This window comes from Lutra lutra, chromosome 14 (assembly GCF_902655055.1).
Source record: "Lutra lutra chromosome 14, mLutLut1.2, whole genome shotgun sequence".
Lineage (NCBI taxonomy): Eukaryota > Metazoa > Chordata > Mammalia > Carnivora > Mustelidae > Lutra > Lutra lutra.
The window spans coordinates 82,744,271-82,767,729 of NC_062291.1; the positions used below are offsets into that span (position 1 = coordinate 82,744,271).

The 23,459-nt window shown below is 44.4% G+C and overlaps 2 protein-coding genes across 4 annotated transcripts in view; one reads left to right on the plus strand and one right to left on the minus strand.

The window, feature by feature from the left end:
* The window catches only part of DHX32 (DEAH-box helicase 32 (putative)), a 57,209-nt gene that overhangs the window by 32,476 nt on the left and 1,274 nt on the right, over positions 1-23,459 (minus strand). The window contains exons 1-2 of one of the 3 annotated variants that reach the window (XM_047702941.1): positions 19,170-19,466; positions 5,354-5,874 (exon numbers count right to left, since the gene is read on the minus strand). In XM_047702941.1, the coding sequence (XP_047558897.1) occupies positions 5,354-5,635 (282 nt within the window). In that variant the 5' untranslated portion in view covers positions 5,636-5,874; positions 19,170-19,466. Of the gene's footprint in view, positions 1-5,353; positions 5,875-19,169; positions 19,467-23,459 lie in introns of those variants that run through there. The other 2 variants (XM_047702943.1, XM_047702942.1) reach the window with 2 other exon arrangements.
* Positions 19,511-23,459, plus strand: part of FANK1 (fibronectin type III and ankyrin repeat domains 1) — a 96,438-nt gene continuing 92,489 nt past the window's right edge. Inside the window, exon 1 of the mRNA XM_047702947.1 lies at positions 19,511-19,653. Coding sequence (XP_047558903.1) covers positions 19,641-19,653 — 13 coding nt within the window. The 5' untranslated portion in view covers positions 19,511-19,640. The remainder of the gene's footprint in view (positions 19,654-23,459) is intronic.

The following is a 23,459-nucleotide window of genomic DNA, read 5'->3' on the forward strand; positions in this document are numbered from 1 at the left end:
GATCACCAGGACACTGGCCCACTTGCGGCATGAGAGTCAGTAAGAAGAGTCCTCTGAGGAACCAGAATCTGATCTACATCAAGGCTTCATCAACTTTAAAGATTTTTTTTTTTTTTTTTTAGTTGTCAGAGAGAGAGCACAAGCAGGCAGAGTCGCAGGCAGAGGCAGAGAGAAAAAGCAGGCTCCCTGCTGGACAAGGAGCCTTATGCGGGACTCGATCCCAGGACCCTGGGATCATGACCTGAGCCAAAGGCAGCGGCTTAACCAACTGAGCCACCCAGGCATCCCGAGGCTTCATCAACTTTAATTAGAGGCTAGAGTTCTACAAGTTGTATGAATTCAAAGTGAAGCAAAGATGCTCCATTCTCTGGGCAACAGGCCCAGAGGCCGGAGGCTGGGCCCAGGGCTCTCGGGGGGGGGGGGGGGGGGGGGGGGGCTGCGGGGCCAGATCCGGGAGAGCAGCCATGGAGGCCGGGTCTGTGTGCGGGCCCTCGGCTGCCCCTGGGGCCAGAGGACAGCCACATGAGTTATATCCGTGTAGAACTCCCTGTCCTTGCACCCACCGCCACCGACGGTCTCAGCTCACTGAGTGGACAGGTGCACAAGTGAAGCGAGACAAAAAGTCATCTGTGAGACACGAGGCTATGCCTGTTAACACGTCCGAGTCCCAAAGTCCCCCAAGCCCTTGTTTTCCATCACTCCTCTGTCCGTGCCAGCCTGGTTCCTCTTCTGCTTTCTAGAACCATGGGGGCTGCAGCCAGTGCCGAGGCTCTGGTCTCTCACTCTTATTCCAGTGCCAGAACCACGGAATCCAAAGGTTGAAAGGAACCTTCAAGACCGGATTCACCCAAAGGTCTGACTCCCCACAAAAACACCCTGCAAAGTGCCTGTGCCTGAGCTTGCTCCTGAGGCCACCCCAGGTGAAATCCTAGGTCAGGCTACATTACTGAGGAGTGGGTCCCCTTCTGAATTTCATGTCCCACGGCCCTGGCTATCTTAATTTGTATGTATCTTGACACGGAGTGAACACAGAATCCCGCAGCAGGGAACATGGTTGGCACGTTTACTCAGTTAACAGGGGGCAGATGTTCTAAACCGTACAGCTTCTTACTTTAGGTGCGATCTCAAGTGCAGCGCGCTTAGCCACCTCCCTAACCCATCCGTCTCCTGGGAAATTTCCAGACAAAAGCTAGAGAAGGAGAAGCAAATAAAACAGACAGCTCTAAAAATATTTCATTCTCTTTCAGGCTTTTTTAAAATAAAGCTACCCCCAAAAAAGGCAATAGGAAAAGCCTCTATAAATATATGAAAGGTTGTCCTATTTTCCCCACGGCAGGCACAAAATGCCAGCTAGACCAAAGAGAGATGAAACTTTTAGGATCCTATGAAATGTCTGTGGTCCTCCTTAGAAGGCTTGGGTCTAAAGACAAACTTTTCTTTGAAAGGCTTGAACTCTGAGGAACAAGACAGTCCTGGAAGCTCTGTAAAAAATAACCAGGTTGTTTCCAGAATTGAGAAAACAACCAATGCTCCCAATATTTAAATTAGTTTAGAACTGGCCCATTTTCCCATCATTTGAGGACTATTTTGATTTCTGCCACCCTGTAGATACACACTGACTTCCCAACTAATAGAAAACAAGCATTATTTGTGAAAATGGTTGAAAAGTCAAAGATGACAGGAGAAAGCATTGCCAGTTATAACATATTATAAATGTATGATAATTCTTGCCCTAAAAGATCACAAGTTCTAAAAGAAAACTCAGGGAGCACGTAATTTTTTTTTAACCAAAAGTGTGGGTTAGCAATTCTGAAACTACATGATGAGCATGTATTCTAAGACCGAACAAGCCAAGCCACTGCAAATAATGAGTGACAGGTTTCCCACAGTTAGAGAAGGGAGTTAGACATGGGAAACAGGCACAAAGAATGAACCCTGTGGTGTGGAACTGGAACCAGAGGCATCAGCATGAATTCGTGGTTTTTAAGACACAGAGAAATAAAAACAAACAAATATATATATATATATATATATATGCATATATATATATATATATGTATATATATATATATATATACACAGAGAGAAAGAGAGAGAGAGAAATACATAAGAAAGAGAAACAGAAAGAGCCAGAGATAGAGAAGCAGAGTTAGAGGTGGCTGGTGGGGGTAGCTGTAACCCCTCCCCCCAATATTTACTTCCCTGCTATGTTAAAGGACAAGGCCTGGAAGCAATGACAAGCCAATGGCAATGCCACTTAGTGTCCCCATCTTGGTTTCTAAGTACAATTCTCCACTAAATGGAACCAGGGCTCCTTGAGAAAAATGGCCATTTCTTGAGACATGGGTAGAGCCTCTAAGGTCTTACGAGGAAAGAGCAAAGATGAGCTCAGGAACCACGGGACACGTCGGAAGGACACGGAATCATCCTGAACGGGTGCCCACAGGCCACATCAGGGACAATTTGAGCAACAAAACAAATGGGCTTAGTAATGGATTATAATCCATAGAATAAAGAAAGAATGCATGAGCCCACATTGAAATAAATGAACAGGTAAATAACAAAGAGGAAGTTTGGTTTTTCAGAAGAATTCCAAATATTAAATGTAAAAGGAACGTCAGAATTAGGAAAATCACCAGTTTGGTTACCCCCAACGTAATCATGTCAAAGAATGATCTAAGGATGCTAAAACTAGTAGGCAAACGCATATTGAGAAGCGCACTTTACAGTCTTGAAGTACCTCCCCGTATCTTTTTATATGTTTTTAACAGTGAAACACTGATTTTTTTTTTACTCCATTGTTTAAAAACTCTTGAAAAGATTTAACAGGAGACTTATACAAAAGTGCTCATCATGGGGCACCCGGGCAGCTGGGTCAGTTAAGCACCCGAGTCTTAATTTCAGCTCGGGTCTTGATCTCAGGGTTGTGAGCTGGAGCCTGGCTTTGGGCTCAAGGCTGAACATGGAGCCCACTTAAAAAAAAGAAACAACACCACAAAATGCTCATTACAGCACTGTTGGAATAGCCAAACCCTGGAAGCAACCCAAGGGCCCATCACCAAGCGAACGGATATATAAACTATATTCACACAACGGGACACCATAAAAAAAAAAAAAAACAAAGGAAGCCCAGCTGTAAAGCATCAGGCTCATCCATGGTTTCCAGACCACCACCATTAGCATCACCCGTGGGTCTGTTACCCCGGCGAGCCCTCCTCTCCCCACCTATTGGATTAAAAACTGAGGCAGGGTTGGGGGGGGCAGCAAGTGGGTTTTGGAAGGCCCCCAGGTGAGCCCCAAGTTAGAGCATCATTATTATGTCTGACTGTCAGTAACACCTGCGCAAGACAAGCTGGTCTCAGAAGAACATAATATGTTCATTTAATAGTGAAAAACTGGCTAACTAAAATAACAGCGTTTTTAACCAAAACACATGGTAAAGCTATAAAGAAAAGCAAGAAATGATTAATACAAGTTACTTTGTGGAGGAAAGAGTGTAGAGTATGGGGAAGGGACACACAGACAGCCTCGGAGAAAAATAGTGTCTTATTTCTTCAAGTAGGCAGCAGGTATGAGAACCTTACCAAGTTACCAAATATAATTAACATCAGGGCAGAAATCTTATTAGGCCTCCTGATAGGAGGCACGGAGGAGGACACCACAGCACCTGCGCGGTCTTCCTGCCACAAATGCTTTAACTGGAATCTAATCCAAAGGAAATGTCAGACAGGCTCAAACTGAGGGATGTCATACAAAACACCTAGCCGTACTCTTCAAGTGTCAAGGTCATGAAGGACGAGAAAAAAACAGCAGCTGTTTCAGATGAGAGGTGAGGAAAGAGAAGTGGCAATTACATACAATGTAATTTGGATTGGGTTCTAGACCAGAAAAATACTTGTATTATAAAGGACATTAGTAGGAAAAGTGATGAAATTGAATGTCTGTACATTAGGTAATCAGGAAATGTCAATTCTACATTCCCGACTTTAATAATTACAGTGTGGCTATGCCCTGTTTTTAGTAAATATTTGAAGTATTTGGAGGCAAAGGGCATCCAATCATTAACTTTTAAAGGGTTCACGATAAACACTGTGCACGTCTGTATGTCTTTGTGTGCATGGAAAGAGAGAACGATAAAGCACATGTAAAATATTAACGTTTAAGAAAGTTGGTTGAAAAACATATGGAAAATCTTTGTCCTACTTTTGCAACTTTTCCTAAGTCTGAATTATTGCAAAGTAACAATTTCAAATAATGTTTTAACTTGCTGTTTGTCCACAGAAAGGAAGGAATATTATACCCATTCAGTTTTCAACAGTAGCTTCTTGCTGAGAAACCAAAAGCATTAGTTGTAACAGTAACTCACTGCAACAATTACAACAATTACAATTGTAATTGTAACTGCAAACACTCCACATGGGCAGCTCTAAGTTAAAGAAAAACCACCTATTGTCCATCTCTCCTCTCTTCAAGTTAGAACAAGTAAGCCTCAGAGGTAACAAACAACCTGAAAAGTAGCAATGCACAGTAGAAAGTATTCTTGTACTCCCAGCTCAGGAAGTTGTGTGACATTAGACAAATTATCAAATCCCTCTGGGCCAGTTTCATCATCTGAGAAATGAAGGCGTTCTGTCAGAGTATCTTTATAGTCTATTCTAATTCTTACATTCCAAGAATCCATACATGAATTTTGTAATCAAAATACTGCTTGCGTTGGAATTTAAAGGCAAAATACAGATACTACTAAAATCAAATCTAGTTCAGGTGTCAGAACAGCCTGAACCATACGTTTTCATTAACCATCTACCCTCATTCTATCCTCCATACTGGACCCCAAAATGTAGGATCTTGGGCCAGGATGATATTTGCCCACTCACTTATTTCTTATAGTCTGGAAAATAACAATTTTCTGTGCTGTTGAATTTCTGTAATTTACCCAGCTTCGCCAAGAAGCACGCATGACCAAACACCTCCATTGTCAGACTGCTGGGCACATAAACATGACAACTAGTCCCCAAATCTGTGGCAGGCAAATAACACCTATCGCATCTTTTCAAATGGAATATGAGCCATGAAATAATTTGAATGGGTTTTTATCTACTAGTCTAGAGAAAATGTACTGGTACACTAAACACGATATCCACACGGGTGTAATTAACTGTCATCAGCTGGCTTTAATAAATTAAACCAGGTAATTTAACTGTTGTGCTTGAATTATTAGAGCTTTTTTTGTTTGTTTGGTTGGTTGGTTTAGATAACATTATTAAAACGGAATGCTATGCTCCGACATTATACTTAAATAAGGAAAAAGTACAACGCCTCAAGCAAATGGTGTTTCCCAACGGCTACTCACCTGGGAGCTCTTGCCACACTTAGCATCTCCTGAAACGATCACAATTTGATTCTGAAGCAGATTCTCCATAAAGGAGTATTTTTCTTTCCATATTGGAAGATCTTCCCTCTCTTTTAGAAGTTTGTAATAACGTGATGAATATGGCAATCCATCGAAAGGATTGAGTTCCAAATCCTCACAAGCCAAAATCCCCTCCTCATCCCCATCACTGGAATCCAGGGACTCGGGGAAATAGCGTTTTTCTGAGGCGGAGTCCGGGCATTCCAGTTCTGCCTCTTCCATCTTGTCCGAGGGCGAGCTTAAGCAGCCGGCATCCTCCGGGCGCTGTGCTCCGACAGCAGCGCGCCGCGCACCGGGCCGAGAGTCTGCGGTCGCTCGCTGGGACGTCCCGATCGCCGAGACGTCAGTGCAGAGTCTCAGCCAGCTGGGCTCCCCGCATCCGCACCCGGGCCTCTCTGCTGTGTGACCTACGGTGCCCGGACACGCTCTTCTGCACGTTCAGTGACCGTCCGTACACCGCCCTAAAACACACAAATAAAAAAAAGAAGGAAAATCAGGTACCCAAACAAGATGTCCAAAAGCAAAAGCACAGGCGTTCAAAACGAAAGCGTTAACCGTTTTTTTTTTTTTTCTTCTGCAAACTGGTTACTGCCTGTGCTTTCTGCTTCGTCTTTGAGGAGCCAGCCTAGCTCTTCAAGTGCGGTCAGCTGCCGTCTTCTCCTGGCCGGCTTGGGGACGGCTGCACACTGGACCTGGTGCTCTAGGCCTGACCTCGAGCACAGGCCCCAACAGTGAGCCGGGGACGTGGTGGCTGCGAGGCTCCAGCACATGGTCTCTAGCCCCACTGTGAGAGAGACGCTGGATCCTGTTACTGGGGGACACCGTGAGGACTCAGTGCATCCTGCCCTAACACTGGTTACAAGACAGTCTATTTTGTTTTAATTAAGAAATCCTCTAGCTTAAAGGAGAGTATTTTTAAAAACTTCATTTAGATTTGCTTATGCCAGTCCACAGTGACAGGTAACTCACAGGTAACCCACAACCAGAGGGAAGTGGATTTATTTATTTATTTTTCCCTCTGAGGCTATAGCTTGCTTTGAGTTATAAGGTCTTTGTTTAATCAAGCAGAAGCCTCAAGCATATTTCTTGAGATTCTAGGACCTTGATCCCAAAATACCTGATTCAAGTAGCAGTAGAAGAAAACATTTTTTTTTTTAAGATTTCATTTATCTATTTGAGAGAGAAAAAGAATGAGTTGGGGGGAGGGGGCAGAAGGAGAGGGAGAAACAGACTCTCTGCTGAGCAGGGAGCCCAACATTGGACTCGAGGATTCCAGGACCCCAAGATCATGACCTGAGTTGAAGGCAGATGCTTAATTGACTGAGCCACCCAGGCGCCCTGAAAATATTTTAAATGAAGAAAAGAAATTACCCAAGCAAGGGCAAATTTAAACGAGGTCGGTAACTTATTCCCTATGTGTCAGGTAAGTGATCTTTCCATCCAGAGTGATTTTTTTAAGTCCAATCAATATTGCCGGAAATAAACCCCTTTTCACATTGGCCAGGTCAAAACTAAAAATACAGAGAAACTCAAGGAAAAAAGAGCAAACCGTAATTTGTAACGAATGATATTGTCAAATTACTCTTTTTACAGGACCTCGTTTACCACAACTATTGCTTTAGATGGTTAGTGGGCTCCCAGGCTAGCTCCTCACCCAGGTAATAAAAAAGGCTTCTTCACTAGTCAAGCGAGGCTCCAGGGAAACACTCAAGAAACACTTGCTGGGCGCCTCCTCAGGACTTCAGTTAATAACACACATTAAGGATACTCTTAGGTCAGGACCAATACTTTACAAACACACACAAATACGCCAAGAGAGGGAGAAAGTAATAATCAAAGGGGTGGGAGAAAGGATGTTTAACACCTCAAAGGGAGAGTTCTTCAAAATTCATTCTGAAAGTTGTTTCAAAATTAGAGTGGTGTAGACGAACGTTCCTACGGGTGAGACCAGCTCTACAGAGCAGCTCCAAGGAACACTCTGGCTTGGGATCACAAAACAAGGTGACTTTAAGACAGTATTTACGAATCAGAAAATTCCACTGCTTGAGAAGTTAACGTTTGGTTTTACATTCCATTTTTCCTTTATTCTGATTAGAATCCCTTCTAGAGGTTCTCATTCTACATGTAAATTAAATTGCTGTTAATTATGATCAATGATTGCCCTAGGTACTATTTCTGAACCGTTTTACCTAAAAAAACAGTTACTATTTTTTTTAAGATTTTATTTATTTATTTGATACGCAGAGATCACAAGTAGGCAGAGAAGCAGGGAGAGAGAGAGAGAGAGGAAGAAGCAGGCTCCCTGCTGAGCAGAGAGCCCGATGCGGGGCTCGATCCCAGGACCCTGGGATCATGACCCGAGCAGAAGGCAGAGGCTTTATTTAACCCACTGAGCCACCCAGGTGCCCCACACAGTTACTATTTTTACCAAATAAACATCCTTGATATGTTTCTCTTAGTTTTATGATACTCCCTAAAGGTCAATAATCTTGTAATTAAAGTAAAATCTTATTTATTAAGTATCGACCACTTTGAACCATCAAGAAAGACTTGAGTTTTCTGAGCAGTCATCTTTCCAGAGATGGAACGGTCACCCGGCCCCCTCACCACACCTACAAAGTACGGCTCCATCACCTACTTCTCTGTTCCGCTGGGTTAAAGATGGCTGCCAGTGCTCTGCCACTGCTCCCCTGAGAGGTGGAGTCTACTTCCTCTCCCCTTCGCTGAGCTGGCCCTGTGAATCACTACCATCAAAAGAATGCAGTGAAGTGACGACGAACCACTTCCAAGGCATCCACATGCCTGAAACACTCCCTCTTGAAGCCAGCTGTCATTCTGGGAAACGCCCAAGCCACATGGAAAGGCCACTGGGAAGAGACCTAAGCCAGGCTTCCACTGGCAGAAAGCACACACATGCCATGTGAGTAAGCCACGGAAGATGGTCGTAGCCAGGTCAAGTCTCCAGATGATCACAGGCCCAGCCAATACAACCCCCAGCGAAAGCAGCACCCACAGCCGCCCCGTCAACCCAGAGAACCGTGAGAGGGAACCCATGATCATGGCTTCTGGAAGCTACTACGTTCCTGGGTGTTGGTGTTGGCAGCAACAGATAACCAGACCTCTGCCTACTAAAACAATCTAACTTTCTCTTCGTGACTCAGGGTCACCATTACGTCAGTTTCCCAAACAGAACGATGTCCTCAGACTTCCCCGAAGTGTCCAGGGATCAAAGGCCAGACTGGTCTGAAGCCCCGCGTTTCTGCAGGGATTCGATACCCATGCACCCTTGTGGTCAGCGTACTTACCTGGTGGGGCCCTTCTCTGCTTTTCTGACCCGCTTTCCTACCCAGCATGTTAGAAACCAGTTAGGCTTTTGGACAGAAATACTTGTAAAGGTGGAGCCCTCAAAGGGCTCTCTATTGAATCCAGCAAGCGCTATGAAGTTTGTGACGATCTATGTTCACCACTCAGAGGGACTTTCTGTTGCTTGGTAGTTTGAGGCCCAGATTTGGAGGGGGCAGCGGCGGAGTTTTCATGATAGACAACGCCTTTCCGCATTTATTTGGCTACTGGCTTGACCCATGTCAGTATTTTCTTAGAGGTAATTAAATACATACAAGAGATCCAAGGTTTGGCCTTTGGCAAATTTAGTAGTACCAGTGAGGGAAAACGAATACAGTAGGTGACATGCTCCTCAAATCCAAATTTAATAAAAATTGTTCTGTTAGTAGTTATCAGCTACAGTCCTCTACAAGGATCTGGAAGACTGGTATTTGCTCCTTTTCAAAGCTTTCTTACATATAAATTGTAGACTGCATCATTTGTCAAGGACTGCCCTTTGAAGTGAGTCTATTACAACTTTTAAACAAGCATTTATGAAAAACAATACAGATCCAATGTAAGATGAAAATACCTCAACAGGAAAGAATCAGAAGTTGATGTAAGAGGAGCTATGTCTCAGTCATTGCAATCCTCGGTTCTGGTGCAGTTAATTCTAGAAACACAGTTCACAGAAAAGGTAAAGTTTGCAAGGAATTAAGTAAACCAAGATCGTGAAATTTGTCCTGAGAAACTCTGGATTAGGTTTCGCTGTTCAATGTTCCTCTTCTGCATTTTTCTCCATGTTCAGTTTACTAAAAATACATTCTTCACACCTATTAAGTTCTCAAATGTACAATGTGAGGACTCTGTGGAGATGGAATGGGGCCTGTGTGGTCTCCTGCGGTGTCACGGCTTTGGTGCCATCCACGTGAGGAGGACTCCCACCTGCGTGTGCTGTCCACCTCGCTCCTGAACTTGGTCTCCTGTGTTCTACTACTAACTCGTCACGTCCAACTTGGCTATACAACAGGTATTTCAAACTTAGCATGTCCTAAACTGACCCCCTGATATTTACCCTGAAGCCACAAACCTGGTCCTCCCACGTCAATGACTTCCTTTCTTTCAATTGCTCAGACCCAAAAATTTGAAATTATTCTTGATTTCTTCTTGCCCTCAAATCCCACATCTGACCCTTCGATGGCAGTAGGCAGAATAACAGCCTACAGAGACTTGCATGTCCTCATCCCCGGAACCTGGGAATGTGTACTTTGAAGGCCAGAAGGGCCCGAGGACGTCACCAAGTTAAAGCCCTCCGGCTAGGGAGACTATCCTGGTGAGTCCAATCTAATCTTAAGAGCCCTGAAATCAGACAACCATTCCCAGTTACAGTCACACGGATGCAGTGCTGTCGGCTTTGAAGGTGGAGGAAGGGCCATGAGCCAAGGAATGATGTGGGTGGCCTCTAAAAGCTGAAAAGACAAGGAAATGGATTCTCTCCTCGAGTCTCCGGAAAGGAACACAGGCCTGCCAATCTTCGATCTTAACCCAGTGGGAATCAGGACGGACTTCTACCCTACACAACTGTAAAAGAAAAAATAACCACTCACTCTGTGGTGGTTTATTACAGGAGCAACAGAAAACGAACTGATGATGTCAGCTCTACTTTCAAAATACATTGAGCACCACTGGGAGCAGCCAGTCCCCTGGGTCATGGCAGTAGCCACCTGCCTGGCCTTCTGATTTACTCTTAGCCATACAGTCTCTTCTCAACCCAGTCACAGTGACCCTGTTATTCAGCTCGTGTGTCCCCTGCTCACAAGTCTCTACTGGCTTCCCATCTCATCTCACTCCAGGGAAAACCCCAAACCTTAACAGGATCAGCAAGCTCGGAGGCTCTGGACCTGGCACGGCTCTGGCCTCATTTCCAACACTCCCTTGCTCCTCACACTTCTAGCCGCCGCGGTCCCCTAGGTGTTCCTTGGACGCCCCAGCAGGGGACTTCGCGCCTGCTCCTCTGTCTGAAATGTCCTTGCCTCAGGTGTCCCAATGGCTAGCTCCCTTTCCTCTAAAGGTTTTTATCAAATGTCAGCTGGGGTGGCTCAGTCGTTAAGCATCTGCCTTCAGCTCAGGCCATGATCCCAGGGTCCTGGGATCGAGCCCCACATCAGGCTCCCTGCTCAGCCGAAGCCTGCTTCCCCATCTGTCACTCCCCCTGCTTGTGTTCCCTCTCTCGCTGTGTCTCTCTCTGTCAAATAAAAAAAAAAAAAATCTTAAAAAAAAAAAGTCAACCCAGTGAGGGCTTATCAGCCACCCTGTCTACACTTTGACCCACACCCCCCACAACCCAGACCCACTTCCTAGCCTCTTTTCCTGCTTTGTTCTTTCCCCTTGACACTCACCATGGGCCAACAAAGTATATATTTTACCTCTTGACCTTGCTTCTGGTTGGTGTCCTCCACCAGAAGGCGAGCACCACGAGGCAGGGATTTGTGTCTCTTCTGCTCACTGCTGTCTACAACAGAGCCTGGCCCACACTCCGCATTCAGCAAATCTTTGTTGAATGGATGATGTTGGCAGTTCAGAGAGATTTTTACTCAACTTTTCCAAGTCTGCCTTACATTGCGTCAGTGTCGAGGTTTTCTCAAACTCCTTAGGATTCAGTTCTTCCCCTTTCCCTTTTACTTCATACCAAGATGCTGGTGATGACCTACTGTCACTATGCTTCAGGATTTCTGTGACTCTGTGTCCCCTTTCATGAACAAGAGGACAGACTCCTGTTATTCCTAAAGGCTCTGGCCTGAACTTCTGGGGGAATTCCCAGATTCCAAAACTGAAATATTTGTACAGGTTCTTGGTTGGCCTTGAAGACGACACCCAAACCACAGTTCACCCTGTCTTTCAGCAGAGTTATAGGGCAGAAACCACCAGAGCTGCCCCGAGATCTGTTGGGAGGCACGGACCATGCTTGCCCCAGGCCGCCGACCTTCCATAATTGATACAGACAAAACAACGTCCTTTCATACCAGGGAACCACTCAACTACCTGTATTACCTATTATCCTCGCCCCATGGTTTGGTCTCTGCTTAGACTGTTATTGGAGTGATTCCCTCTTTGGTATGTGCCACAGTCTGAGCCCGAATATCGTGGGTGCTTAATTAGTAATTAGAGGCTGCAGAGCTAATGACTGAATCACTTTCTGTTCTTTGGGGATTTTCCACTTTTAAGACTAACATCTTCCATGCCTACACTGCTGGTCTTCCGTTTACTTACTCAGCCAGGACCTGAGCGCCCACTAAGTAGCTACCCTGCGAACGGGCCAGTGCCACAGAGAGAGCAGCCAGGTCTGGGTCCTGTCCTCCCAGAGCGTACTGTCCAGCGAGGCCAAACTTGGGAGTGGGGTGTTGTGGAACAGAGATCGTCTATGACACGTGGACTTAGTCTCATGGTCGAATAACTAGAAGAAGGAAGAGGTGGCTGGTACATGAAAGGAGAGAGAAAGGCTCTGGTACAGACGGACTCGCAGAGTGGACAGGGCCAGGTCACCAATGACGGTATGCAAAAGAGACTATGTTTTATTGTAAATGCCATGGGTCTAACGTGCCCGGTCATTTTCTGATCAAAATTCTTATTTTTTTTTTTTACTTTTTTGCTTCTTTTTACAATTCTCCTATTAGATTTGATATGTTACAGTATTTTTTAATACTAAAACTTACAATGTTCTTTAAGTCCTTAGTGAGACAAGTTTTAGGAGCGCTGGTAACATTTCAAGGCAAACGGCAGGATAAAGCGTAGTGGGGTTTGGAGCTGGCTTACCAGGCTGGGCAAAAAATCATTTTCATACACAAAAATTCTTAAGACTTATGAAAACTAAATAACATTTCTTGACTTGAGCATTTTAAATCATTTTCTGATAGGTCTGTGAAAATAGTCTGTTCTATGATCTGATTCACAGCCCCTCCCTTTTTACCTCCACTCTTTAGGGAAAGGGTTCTGGGGGAAAAGGGAACACACACACACACACATATCTTGCCTTTAAAAAAAAATCATTCTTTTTATAGGACACCCAAAACTGGGTTGACATTATTTGGCCAAATAATTTTTTTCTTGAAGAATCAGTGGTAATTTGTATTGAAACTTTACAAATATCTTAGTATCTATTTAATGTCTCCTCATATTCTACATGGCAGTAAATTATTTAATATTAAATATTTATACACAGGTTCAAACAGAATTAGTAACCTAAAAAAGAAAAAAAACCTCCAAGGATGAGTCTTCTGTAAATACTAATATTAAAAAGTTGTACTTTTGTCATTTGTATCCCCAAACTCAGTTATTCCCTAGTGTTACAGATTTTCCAATCTCCCAGGAGAAATGCTACCCTCAATAAAGTGAACTCTGATCTCTACTATGACAGTGTAAGTCCTGAAAAACAAAAAATATTAATTCTGGACATTTATGGGAGCAGCTTAGAGAAAGGAGACATCTGTCTATCTGGAGTTTTTGGAACCAAACTATGGGACTAATGCAAACACTTGCTACATGCACTCAACACATTTATTCAGATTTTCACTTTGTCCTCTTGCTCTACGTTCACCACACGCTTCCTAAAGTCAAGATACATTTCCGAGCCATCTTTACAACTTCTACAAAGTGAGATACAGGGTTTTGCACAGACCATGTGACCAATAAATATTTGCTCAACTAATAAACAATATCCCTGTAACCCATAATTATAATGTTTAGAACAGAGGTTAATGAGGCATCACAAGTGAATAATAACAGTCTTCAGGATAAAGGGCTATTATTTTTTAGAGAACAGGATCACAGGTCCAACATTCCATGCCAATTCCACTCAAAATGCTTATTTGTGGCAACATAAAGAGCTTGCACTGAATGTAAATCAACTCATTGCTTCCTTCATTGAAGAAGTCTTGCTATTAAAAAATGTCAGCTCAGTGCAACAGTATGATTAGAGCCACAGTCTACGTCCTGGCGCAAGCCCCTTACCTCACTGAACCAGTAACTGTGTGGACTGGAACTGGCCTGCAGATCGCAACTCGAGAAGCATGGTTCTTACGGCTACTAAAGTTGAACTGGTAACAACAATGGTAATGATGGTAATTCCGCCAATTAGCCTTTACAGAGTGTGCTTCCTGGGTGCCAGATGCTCTATGTACTTAAACACTTCGTATGGATTATTTCATTTAAACTCTTAAAGACCCCATGAGGGTTTACTTTATTATTTCCATTTTTCAAATGAGGAAATTTAAGCCTTTGGAGGTTTAGTTAATTCATCCAGCTTCTAATAGCTCATCTGTGGGAGAGCAGGTGCTTGAAGTCAAGCAGTCTGATCTCAGCTTAACCCCAGTTAAGTGTACAGAGTATGCCTAACCACACTGTGCCATACCGCTCCCTGGCTGCATCAAAGAACCCCTCACGGTGAGACACCGTGGGCTGAAGGAATACTTGAGGTTAAGGGAGAGGTCAGGCAGGGGTGGTCTGGAAGAAATACCATTAAACAGAACAGAGAGTGAGAGCGCAGCTCTCTTATGAAAAGAAAGACATTTGAGAATTTCTGAAAAACATGGTTGTAATCACCCATGTGGCCTTACAGTCAAATATTTAATATGTAAACTTTATCTCCCAGGCATGTGATACTCTAACTGAAACAATGGGCTTATCGTTACTAGGACTTTGGGAAGGTTAGCCTGTAGTCTGCTTTAAATGGGGTCAGAGCTCCCCAAAGCACATCCTCCAGGATCTACTTAAAATCTTTCTTGAACAAGATAAAAGTTCAGAATCCATTTTAAAAGACTCCTATGTCCAGACTTCTAACCAGTAGACTCTGTTTTGATTTTAATCAAATTACATCAGTTGGCTTTTTAAAAACACTCAAATTTTAAAAATGATTCACTTTTAACTCAATTATCTGTTCATACCAAATATGGCTGGAATAACCAACCCTGAACAATTAATTTAAGAATTCTACATTCCACTGGTAATTGACATTTTTGTAGACTTATATACGGGAAGATCACCCAAACTCAATCAATACTTATATATCATAATAACCTATCACTGCCCACATATATACTTGTAAATCAAGCTTTTTATCAGAATGTCATTCAGTGCTTTTCATTATTGTTTTGTTTGGTTTTACCAGAGGATATTCTAAAAACTAGTATTTGAGTAAAAGCAAAGTTAATACAATTTGCTAAAATATTAACTTGGCTTATTTACGTGCTCTATTTAGATAATCCGAGCAACAGTTAAGATCCAGCAAAAACTGAACTCTAAAGAGATTATTGCCAATCTTCCCTAGAAAAATAATATAGTTATTTTACCTCCAACATTTACAAAGTGAACTGTTGCCCACCTTTTTGTAAAGACAGCATTTGTTTGAGGTATCGTCATAACCCCCAAAGCCACATTTTACTTGAATTATTGTTCCAAATGGGGTGGTGAAAAACCATGAATATCAGGAAATTTTCTTTCTTGTTAAGAAAGTAATGGGTAGTCATTTTGTAGTCACTTTAATAAAACAGAAACAGATTGATAAACTAAGTTGTACATTCTATGGCAAGTGGAAGAAAATATAATTTCAGGGAATGCAATGCATGAACCCTCAAGAGCAGGGATTCCGCTTTATTAATCTTTCCAGATTTTGAGCTTTCTTTGGCCACTCTTCCTCAGTCTCCTTGGGTTCTCCCACCACACCCACCTCCTCGTGTCAAGTAACTGTGCGCCCCCAGGTCCGAGCCTTGACGCTCTTCTCATTCCACATAATCTCCCTGAAGAGATTTATTTACTCATATTTAGCCTCAGTTTCTGAATGCTTCATCTAAACTTCCCCCTTCATCTCAGACTTCTTTCTTTAGTTCCTGCCCCACATGTCCAACTCCTACTAAGTGAAATCCCAATTTAGATGACAGGCATTTCAAATGAACTGAACTCATCATGGATGCATATCTCAAACTCCCTAAAAAGAAAAAGACTTCTTTCCTTTTCTCGTCTTCTGGATTTCGATAACAGAACACTTACCCCGTCACCTGGACATCACCCCTGGCTTCTCCCTCGTCTTCACTCCCTACAAACCAACACCTGCCGCTTGGACCCTCTGAGGGCCCCCTCCACCCTGTTCCCCACCCTCCCAACCACCACCACACTTATCATTTCTTGGTGGAATTACTACAAAATCTCCAGTTTGGTTTTTCTGCCTCTAGTTTTGGCTCCACCAATCCCTCATTCCCACGCTGCCAGCGATCCCTTTCAAATGGAGAACCGAATGCGTATCTGCCTCCCAGCTTCACTTCTTTCTATGCTCTTCTATTAAGTTGCCTAACTTGACTGTTAGACAATCCCTGCAGATTTTGTTATTACCAGTTACCAATGAGGAAATTATAGCTCCTGACTTTCCAAAGTGGCATAGCTAGAAATTAATGCGATCACCCCTGACTAAAAGCTTGTCTTGTATTATTATTCTACTTAAATTATCAGGTAGGTACTGAAAATCCACCATGAGCTAAAAGGAGTACTGGACTTAGTTCCTAAAATAGTTAATCAAGTCCTAAAATAGTTAATCTAATCAGAGGCACAGACCCATGCACATAAAACGGGAGAAAACTACAGGAGAGTAGAGTCTGGGGCTACATGCCAAACTGGGTAGTGTCCCCAGTAGGAGAGAGCAGTGCATTTTGTGGGCATTGACCGAATCCTGGAAGACTTTGCAGATGCGGGGGCAGCAGCATGGTCCTGCAGCCCAATTATACTAAGAACGAGTAAAACGTTGGAAGAGCATTCCTGGAGTCCAACAATTTGAGGGCAGACCATTACAGATCTGGAGGCCACAGAAGAAACGAGGCAAAAATGGACATTCGTTTTCTACCTTGACTGGACTCCTTGTAAATTTCAGAAAGTAGTGGTGAAGAAGAGAGAAAAAAGTACCCTCACTCCGGCAAAACAAAAAGCAAACAAAAATCCAGTAACAGAAACCAAAAACTTCCTCTGACTTAGGATAGTAAGTCTAGGAAACACACAGTCATTTGTTTGTCTTTCTTCCTTTTTCTTTTTTAAATCATCCTACTTGCATTAAATAATGTTAACTTTCTACTGCAACTATTTTTATTTTGAATTCTGATGTGGCTAAGAGACTTAAGTAAGAAAAAGAAAGGCTAGGTCTGTCCCTTCACTGCTACCTTATTCCCTGGTCATAGTGGTTCGGTTTGCTACTCTAGTTAAGCACCAGCAAAGTAAATAATGTAATAATTCTACACAGTCTGATGAACTTAGAGACCTTTTTAAAAATCGGGACTTTATCATTTTTATCTAACCACCTGTAACTGCCTAAATATGCCAATGAAAAGAAAAAGAAAACACAGGGTAGGGAAATCCCCAAAAGGAGCAACCAATACCTTTGACATTCATCTCAACCCCTACCCCATGAGCAACATTCTGTCCTCAGGATAGCTCCTCCAGTAAGAAAGCATATCCCTTTATCTCAAGCACTTTCTCGAACGCTCTTCTCTGTCAACAGACAAGCACAAATACACGGTACCAGCTGCTAGGGAGAAAGAGAAACTGAATGTTGTCCTTAAACATGTTAGTACTTTCCCCCACTTCCACCCCTCAACCAGTCATTTCTTCCATAAACACACTATCCCCGAAAATCCAATGTTGCTTTCCACAGTTGCCAGTTACCTATTACCTGAAGTATTTCAATGCGACTTCCTCAATGTCAAGTTTATTGCTACTGATAAAATCATTCTTCTACTCTGCTAAGTTTAAAATACCAACATATACCTCCACTTTTCAACCTTAAAATCTGCATTCAACAACCAAATTCTTGAGTCCTTTTATCTTCAGCGTGGAGATTGGAGAGAGACAACATTGTTCCCTTGTCCTTTTTAAATACAAATGCTGAATCCTTTACTGTTGGAGAAAATAAAACCCTATTTCTTTTACGTGTTAATAAAGACCAGGTTTTTATCACTAACTTGTCACTTTGATTATGGTATCACTAATGAGCATCATTATGTTTCTTGGATGAAAGGACCAACTCACGATTTTGTTAATGGTACGAAAACTCAAGTCTGAAAACACTGTTTACAGAAGTGCTGTTGATCTTAGATGCTGTTTGTCTAAAAATGTACCCCCTGCCCTAAGTTTCAGGAACAGGTAATTAAGGTGCCGTGAGGTGTTTACTTTCCAACCTGAATTTATTACTTCAATATTTTAGCTTATGAGTTATGAGTTCAGTATATAGCACACTGCTTGTCAATATCCACACATAAACCTTCTTGCTTTGGCAATTAATCTGAAAAGGCCCTATACAGTCCAGGAGGGGAAGCCCAGTTTGGTGGAACATAATAAATGTCCGTTTCCATCACAGAATATATGCTTCTCAGGTTCAATTAACCTCTGAACGATTCTCTTTCCACGAGGAAAGTAATTTTCCTTGGTGTCCTTGTCATCTATGGAGTGGAAATCTCTCTAGTGGCAAAGAATGAGTAATCGCTTACATGACCCAAAAAAGGCTCTTCTCATCATTTTCCTCAAGTGCTGTCTAGAGCAGCGGGAGGAACTGATGGAGGGGCCATAATCTCCAGACATGAGCACCAAATCAATCACGCACTTCCCACCCGTCTGCTCTTTTCCTCCTCAATCCTTTTCTTCGCTCTCCTCCATTTTTCTTTCCTCCTTAAGGCTCGTTTTTCTTAAGCTAGATCTCTCTCCCGTGGTTTGCATTTTTACAACCCACAGGCTCAATCTCTTGCGATCCTCAAAGCTTCCTTAAAGCATAACCGGCACGTATTTCAACAGCCAATTATTATGATGCTATTGTATGGGCTAATGTTACAGTTTAGCAGCCCTACAAAGTTTCGGTACAAAATATGTGGGCTGACTCCACAGCTGAACCGAAAACGGGGAGGATGGAAATAAACAACACACACACACACACACACACTCCAACCGGAAAGATCCAACCAGGCCCACTGCCTGAAATGTGATACCCGGGATGACAGTGCAATGTGGGGCAACGGAATTCTCCCGGGTTTCAGGATTCAGGAGACGCATTTGGCCCACTGCCGCCGCCGACAGAAGAGGCTTTCTTTTGCTTTACGAGCCTCCCATAAACGCCGCCCGAGTGACCACCCTCCCGGGGCCTGGCAGACGCCCTGGCTGCCGAGGGATCGCCCTGCTGGGAGGGCTGGGGTGCAACGGGTCGCTCCCGCCGCCGACACGCGGACTCCGGGAGGTAGTGGCGGGGAGGCGGCCTCGGCCGGGGCCGTTTCGGGGGCCGGGGCGGGGTCGTCCGCGGCCAACGGGCGGGCAGCGGGGGCCCCCCGAGGCGGCGGGGGCGCGCCGAGCTCGGGCGACCGCAACAGGTGCGCCGCGGCCGTCCACCCGCCCCTCCCGCCGCCCCGCCGGCCTTTACCTGCAGCGGCGGCTCCCGAGTCCGGGGAGGGAGGCCCGGGCCCGGCCGCCCTTCCCCGCCCGGCAGGCCGAGCTCGCCGGACGCACGGACTGACGGACCGACGGACGCCTCGGGACGGCGACAGGGGGGCCCCCAGGCCCTCGCCCCAAAGGCCCGGGCTCAGGCCCCGCCGGGGGCGCGAGGGCTGCCGGGGAGGACGCGACCGCCCGACCGGGCCTCAGGGACTGAGTCTTCAGCCGACGACCCGGCCACCACCCTCGTTCCCTGTCCCCGGCGACGCGCGGGCCCTCACGGTCGCCCGCGTTTCTTCACGGCTTTTGGTCCCTCCCTCTCGCCGTCCGCCTGGCCCCTCCTCCTCGCCCTCCGGGTTGTCAAGGCAACCCGAGCGACGCCTGCCGCGGACGAGAGGCGTTAGGAGGGGCGGCGGCGGCGCCGGGGGCTCGGCCCTTGGGGGCCCGGGAGCAGCTGACCATGGAGCCCCAGAGTAAGGGGGCCGGGCCGGGCGGGCCGGAACCTCCCGGGAGCAGGGTGGGCGCCCGCGCACGGTCCGCAGGCTGTAACGCTTCTGACGCGGAAACACGGTTCCCCCGCTCGCTCTTCTCTCTCCTGGAGCGGGGAGAGGGGCCTAAACCGGCCCGGTGAGTCCGGCTGGGTCCGAGCGCCGACGGATCCGCGGGGAGCCCGAGGGACGCGAGAGCTCGGGAGTGTGCCCCGGAGGCGCCAGCGCCCCCGCCGTGTTCTTTCCTGAAATTACCCGCAGGCAAATCCGTGTGTTACTATTGTCACTCTCGTCGTCGCTGTAGCTTGGCTCATTCATTGTCATGAGCCGTCCCGCTTCTAAAACGTCAGCCGTTGAGGAAGCTACGAGGCTGGGTCTTGAATTTACGAGCGAGACCCCGTCCAATCCCCACTCCACAGTCTGTGATTTAAAGGAGAAAACAACAACAACAAACCAAAAAACAAAACTGAGCTTTGTCCCGGCGCATTTGATTCATTGCTAGAGGCTGTACGAGCTAAGACACTCCAAAAATATATCTATATCTATATCTATAATTTTCCTGTTTCCCACATTGTTTGGCAAAACGTGGGCCATCTGGAGTTGAGAGAGCAAATATGCGCTCTAACTTAACTGGGTCCCCCGGCTCCCAAAACTCTCTAGGCCTGCAGTGCCCTGTCCGTGTTTTCCAATAACGTCTTATTGCTCCTTTTGTTCTCAAAATGATAAATGTTTTCTGTAAAGACTTGGAAGATCTTAAGCTGATGCCGTTTAACTCTCAAAACCAAGTCGGATTTTCTTGGACTATTTGAGAAATGGATGTACTCAGATCAAATCCATTCTCTGGGGAAAATGCTGGCGTTTTAAAGGGTCGTTAGTTTGGGGCAAGAAGGCTTTAAAGGCTTTTTTCCTTCCTTTTAACTCATTTGCTGATGAAAACCTTACAAGTTGTGAGTTACAGTTGCTTGAGTTGAATGTATACACTATCCTGCTGTTTGCATTATAACTCTATGTATTACAGCCCTCTTAGCGCAGTGGGCAGCCCGTCAGTCTCATAACTCTATGTATTCTATATCTTATCCAATTTGTTGAAAGAAACTATAACTTACAACCGTCTCCTGTCAAAGTGATGCCAGGCTGTGTGTGTTTTCTGTTAATGGAAGAAAGGGGTGAAATATCTCTTTCAGAAACAGCAACTTTATTCCTTCAGATTTGTTATTGTTTAAATGTGTTAAGTATAGATTTTGACTAATTCTGTGCTCACTGTCTTTATCCACTCACCCATTCATAGTATCTCTTGTGTTCCAGACACTGTTCTAGAGATGGGGGTGGCACAATGACTAGGATAGTGTTAGTTTGGGCCATCCCAGGAAAACCCTGCAGAGACTTGCCCAAGAACAACCCACAGGTCTGAGATTGGGAGGGAGGAGACAGAAGTCTTCCAGGAAGAAGTAGGAGGAGGCCTGCAGAATAACCTTGATTTCGGCTCAGTCATCATCTCAGGGTTCTGAGATCGAGCCCCAGGATGGGCTCTGCACTGGGTATGGAGTCTGCTTGAGATTTTCTCTCTCCCTCTGCTCCTCCCCTCCCTGCTCCCTCTTTAAAAAAAAAAAAAAAAGTATAATGCATAGTAATTACATGTTTATATCCCATCGCATTGGGTTTTGAGGTGGAAAATTTTTGTTAACTAATTCATGCCTGGGGGACAACTGTACAGTTATTCCTCTCCACATAGTCTTAAATGCTTTTATCAATTTAATCTCAAGTGATCCAAACGATCACCAGTTATCTTGGGAAATTTTTTTAAAGATTTTATTTTGAAGAAATCTCTACGTCTAATGTGGGGCTTGAGCTCACAACCCCAAGATCAAGAGTCGCATGGTCTACCAACTGAGCCAGCCAAGTGCCCCCAGAAATTCTTTCACAGTCTAATGAGCACCATTTTGGATAAATATTTACTAAATCATTCACTGTTAGTAAATATTTAGAGGATACCATTAAGTGATTTTTAAGGTCCCTTTTAACTTCAAAATTCATATCCAACCTTCGAAATTCAGATTTTACCTGAAACCGACGTTTTCATTCTCTCAAAAATATTGGCGAACACTATAGATACGATATTAACAAGAATTATAATTATCTATAACTACTGTTATCATTATATTATTAATGGTATATTGTGATACCAACATTTTCTAACACATTGTAAGCCTGGTGTTTACCTTTTGTTAGCGACGGGTTTCAAAGAACATTTTACAACTGTAGTTGAACATAGCATCAGTGAATTGATTGAAAGGAAGGATCCTTCTTAATTGCTTTAACGCTTAGACATATACCCAAGGAAAACACCAAGGAACCGCTAGAGTCAGTCTTATCCATTCTGTTTCCACACACTTAGGTTTCTATTACTTTTAGGAATGACCTTTATAAATGGAGTCATTAAAATCCAATAAACATAAACCTTCATACCTCACAGCAGGCTCATACTCTGGCTATAGGCAGAGGAGAACAGGGCTACCACTATTTTACAGAATAATAATAAATCAATGAGCCAAGAAATGACTCCCCAGGGAAAGGGCAAATTAAGTAAGTTCACAACCTTGGGCTGTTCAGAGCGGTTTGGGCTTTAATTATTTTCTTCCTAAACTAACCATAGTATTGGAAAGATAACCCACATATGAAACAACATGGAAAATATACATCAAAAAATTTTGTTTGGTTTTTGTTTTTAGAACATATTTAAATTCAACAGTACCGTCTCTTCCATAATTTCTTAGTGAATGACAATGCCAAGGGGTAACTTTGGGGGCCTTTACCCTCTCTCTCATGATCTTTCCCTAGCTCACCAAATCACCCTAAGCAAACACGCAATCTGGGTATAAAAACTGTGAATCAAATGCAACACCAAGGGAAGCCCCAGCTCCCACTCAGAACCCTACTGCTGCGTATTCTCTCTATAAAAAATCTAGGTCTAGTTTAGACCAGGCAGTCATTGACTGTGCCCCCCGCCCCCCCCCCAGCGTAGAAAGGAATACCAAATGGGGATCTAAGTTATTCCAATGACTCAGAGAGTGAGGCATTCGCTTAAAGGGCTGAAGCCTTTCTCCAAACCTGTTTTTCTACTGGTTTTCCCATCTTTGATAGGATTACACCATCTCCCCTTGGTTATTCCAGCTGGAAATCAGTCATCCTTCCCTCCTCTCTTCCACTCCCTACCCCTGGTACCACCCCACCCACCAGCATGCCTGTGTATTCCACCTTCAAAATACTGTCATCACTGGGACTCCAAGCCACCATCTTGTTTAAGCCATGGTTGGAGGCTCTACTGATTTCTGCAGTTCCTGTCCCCTGCCGCTTCTGTGTTCCACCTGGAAGCCAGAGTGACCTTTTCACAATAACATATTACATCATGTTCCTCCTCCGCCAAAGGCCCTTTGAGTTCTCATAATGGTCTAGTTGCCTCTTCAAATGATGAGTGATCATTTATCAGTGATCAATTATCAGTGATCTTAGATAATTACCCTTCAGATGATGGTCTTTTTAAAAAATATTTATTTATTTGAGACAGACTGACAGAGCACAAGCAGGGAGGAGGATCAGAGAGAGAGGGAGAGGCAGACTTCCCGCCAAACGGGGAGCCTGACATGGTGCTTGATTCCAGGACCCTGGGATCATGACCTGAGCTAAAGGCAGACACTTAACCGATGGAGCCACCCAGACACCCCAAGTGTATTGGTCTTTTAGTCCCTTAAGCATATTAAGCTCCTTTAAGGACAGTGAGTCTTTGCGCCAGC